A 2,850-nucleotide genomic window follows, 5' to 3' on the forward strand; every position below is an offset into this window, starting at 1 on the left:
TGAGTGAGCAGCTGTGTGGTGCTCAGTTGCCGACTGAGGTTAAACGACAACATGAATGAATTCCACAGGGATCACCCTTTTCCCTAGCAGTGCTTGCATGCAACCAAGTTGCAGAGTTAGTGGTCTGGTACCTTAGAAATGAAGATGCCTTCATCAGTGGGATCAAATGGATTTCCAGCATGACCTTTTGCTCCACCCCGGATGCTGATGCCCAGCTTTTCTCCTGGAGCCTTTTCAATGCATATTTCCTGTAAACACAGAAAAGGTCTCCTTGTTTCTGGGTCAAGTTCAGACTGGAATTGTTGAGGAAACACTCCTAGTAGCTGGCCATATTCTAAATACCCTGAAAAGAACCTGAGTTAGACCTTTCACTCGTTTGGCACAGTTTATTCCTTTTAATGAGGCTCTGCCCTTTTCTGTATTTCTGTCTCCTGTTCAGGTCTTGCCTTCATGAAATCTGATCATTCTCTGATCACAGTATCACCATGGACTCGGCAAGAGACCCTCCACAGTCCTCAACTGGATATATACTTAGAAGAGACTGGATTCTGCCACAAGAGAAGGAAATTTCAACCAGAAGTTTGGTTGTATCCTAGTCCCAGACTTCCAGCTAGGTAAGAAGTTGCCTTCAAAAGTGATCGTTCTATAAAGAAGAGTGCGATTCCCCCCAGTTCTCTTACTCAGTACCTACCTGCATACCAGGTGGTGGCGGATCTCGCCTTACTAACATAGTCAGCTCCTGGGTGTTGGAGAGCAGGGCATTCACTGCTTCCTGGTGGGTAGCATGGCGCAGGTCAATACTATTTACCTCCAGGATCCTGTCCCCTACACGGAGCCCACTGCGAGATGCCAGTCCACGGGGAATGACCTACAGAGAATCATTAATATTACAACTAGAGAAGGAAATTCCATCTCCCCTTGGAGAGACACTGATTGTGTCCCTAGGCCATCCTCCAACGTTCTCTGAGGCCTGTTTTGACTTCTCCCTCTGCAACCAAAGCTCCTCAAGAGGTAACATATCTGTGAACACTGGCAAAGAATGAAGTAAGATTTGCTTTGAAGTGTCATTCAATATGTTCTTATATTCTCATATTACCATTTTCATCTGAACCAATCCTGTTTCAGCTTTTCCATTATTTTGTCTGTAACTGTAACCAGAAGACAGATTTCTCACAAGAACTCTGAAGGAACTCAAATGTTAAACTGCAGGGCTGTTGTCGGAAGTACATCATCTACCATTACAAATGGCCACTGTACCAGGACTGACAGTGTCAGTACAACTCCAGTCCTCAAGAAGTGCTCTAGAGGGGATCTTGAGAGCTACAGAGTTACTAACCAAGAAACCTAACTTCTATTCCTGGTAAAACAACGGAATCAAAAAAGAAAGATTAAGATCTGTGAGCATGTAGATAAGTAGGGTTTGTTGGAAAAGAGTTCATTTGGCTTTGGTAAAAGCAAATCCTGCCTCATTGACCTGCTGAAGCACTGTGAGAGAAAGAACGAACACATGAAGGAAGCAATCTGGTAGACATAACTTCTGGATTTCCAAATGGCTCTTGACAAGGTCTGAACCTAAAGGCTATTAGAGAATCTGTGTCCACTGGATGGGAGGAAAGGCCATCTTAATGGACTGAAAGCTGGTTAAAGGAGAGGAAAACAAAGGTCAGGGCTGGACAGCTGCTGCTCAGGACACAAAAGATTCACTGGTGTGATGCCTGAGGGATTGGTGTGGGACTGGTGTTATTCAGCATGTCCATCTGTGACCTGAAAAAAGTAGTGAACAGTGAAATCTCCAGGTCTGCAGATGATACTGTGCTGTTTTGAGCAGCTGAAAACCACTCTGGTGGTGGGGAACTTCAAAAGGGGTCAAGAAAACTGGACAAAAAGACATGGCATGAGCTTCAGCACAGACAATGAGTCTATGCAAAAACACCTTAAACCATGCACACAGAACACTGAACTCGGAAACTGTAAAACAGGAAAGTTCCTAGAGCCATTGTCACATGTTTTCTGAAATCATGGGCTCTACATGCAGGAAGAGACAAAAGAAAAGCCAACAAAATTTTGGGCATTGTCAGAAAGGGTTCTGAGACCAAGAATCACTCACAACTCCAGGACTGTTCAGTTCTCTGCTCCCAAAAAGGCAGAGCAGAAGGGGACCCAGAAACTGCACTGAGGACTGTGCAAGGATGATGGTGATATGCCACAGGGTAAGGTCCCCAGTACCAGCCAGAGTATCCTTGGCGCTTTAGAGGAAGGATACAGCTTTCAGGGTCTTGGGCTACAGGGAGTGCCTGGGGCCTCTCACCTTCCACACCAGTGGAAGGTTTGCTCTGATCAAGGTGCGAAGCTGGCAGGTGAAGAAGCTACAGGATGAGATGAGCGTACTGCATAGTGTCAGTCAAAATGAACAGAGCGCAACAGGCTCTTTGCAGAAACCCTACAGAGAATAGACTCCAAATCCCATGTTGTATGGAATAAGGGTCAGCTAGGGACTGTGCTTAAACAAACAGCAGAGGTTCCCAAGCTGGGGAAGGCTGGGAGCTTGAGATTGCTGGCAACAGAGGGAAGAGTCCTTCTCTCTACTGACACGCATCTAAAAAATAGATCTAGTGTGTTGTAGCAGATGAGGAGAAACAAACTACACAAAAGGAGGCACTGGAGCCATCCCAGAATGAACCACGTGTCAGCACCAACAGGAAGCGTCAGGTGAAACCTTCTGCAAAGGACAGAGGCACACATCTGTCAAACAGACTTGCTGTTTCAGGAGGCTTGTTGCTAGCCTCCTGACGGGCCGGAAGGAGGATCTGGGGAACTACAGGCCTGTCAGCCTGACCTTGGTGCCGGGAA

General features: G+C 46.3%; 1 protein-coding gene across 1 annotated transcript in view; it reads right to left on the reverse strand.

Annotated features, from left to right (window-relative positions):
• The window catches only part of SCRIB (scribbled planar cell polarity protein), a 96,661-nt gene that overhangs the window by 51,802 nt on the left and 42,009 nt on the right, over window positions 1-2,850 (reverse strand). Inside the window, exons 23-24 of the mRNA XM_009318786.1 lie at window positions 692-868; window positions 132-248 (exon numbers count right to left, since the gene is read on the reverse strand). Of these exons, the coding sequence (XP_009317061.1) occupies window positions 132-248; window positions 692-868 (294 nt within the window). The remainder of the gene's footprint in view (window positions 1-131; window positions 249-691; window positions 869-2,850) is intronic.

The sequence above is a fragment of the Pygoscelis adeliae genome, unplaced genomic scaffold (genome assembly GCF_000699105.1).
Source record: "Pygoscelis adeliae isolate BGI_AS28 unplaced genomic scaffold, ASM69910v1 Scaffold452, whole genome shotgun sequence".
Classification (NCBI taxonomy): Eukaryota; Metazoa; Chordata; class Aves; order Sphenisciformes; family Spheniscidae; genus Pygoscelis; species Pygoscelis adeliae.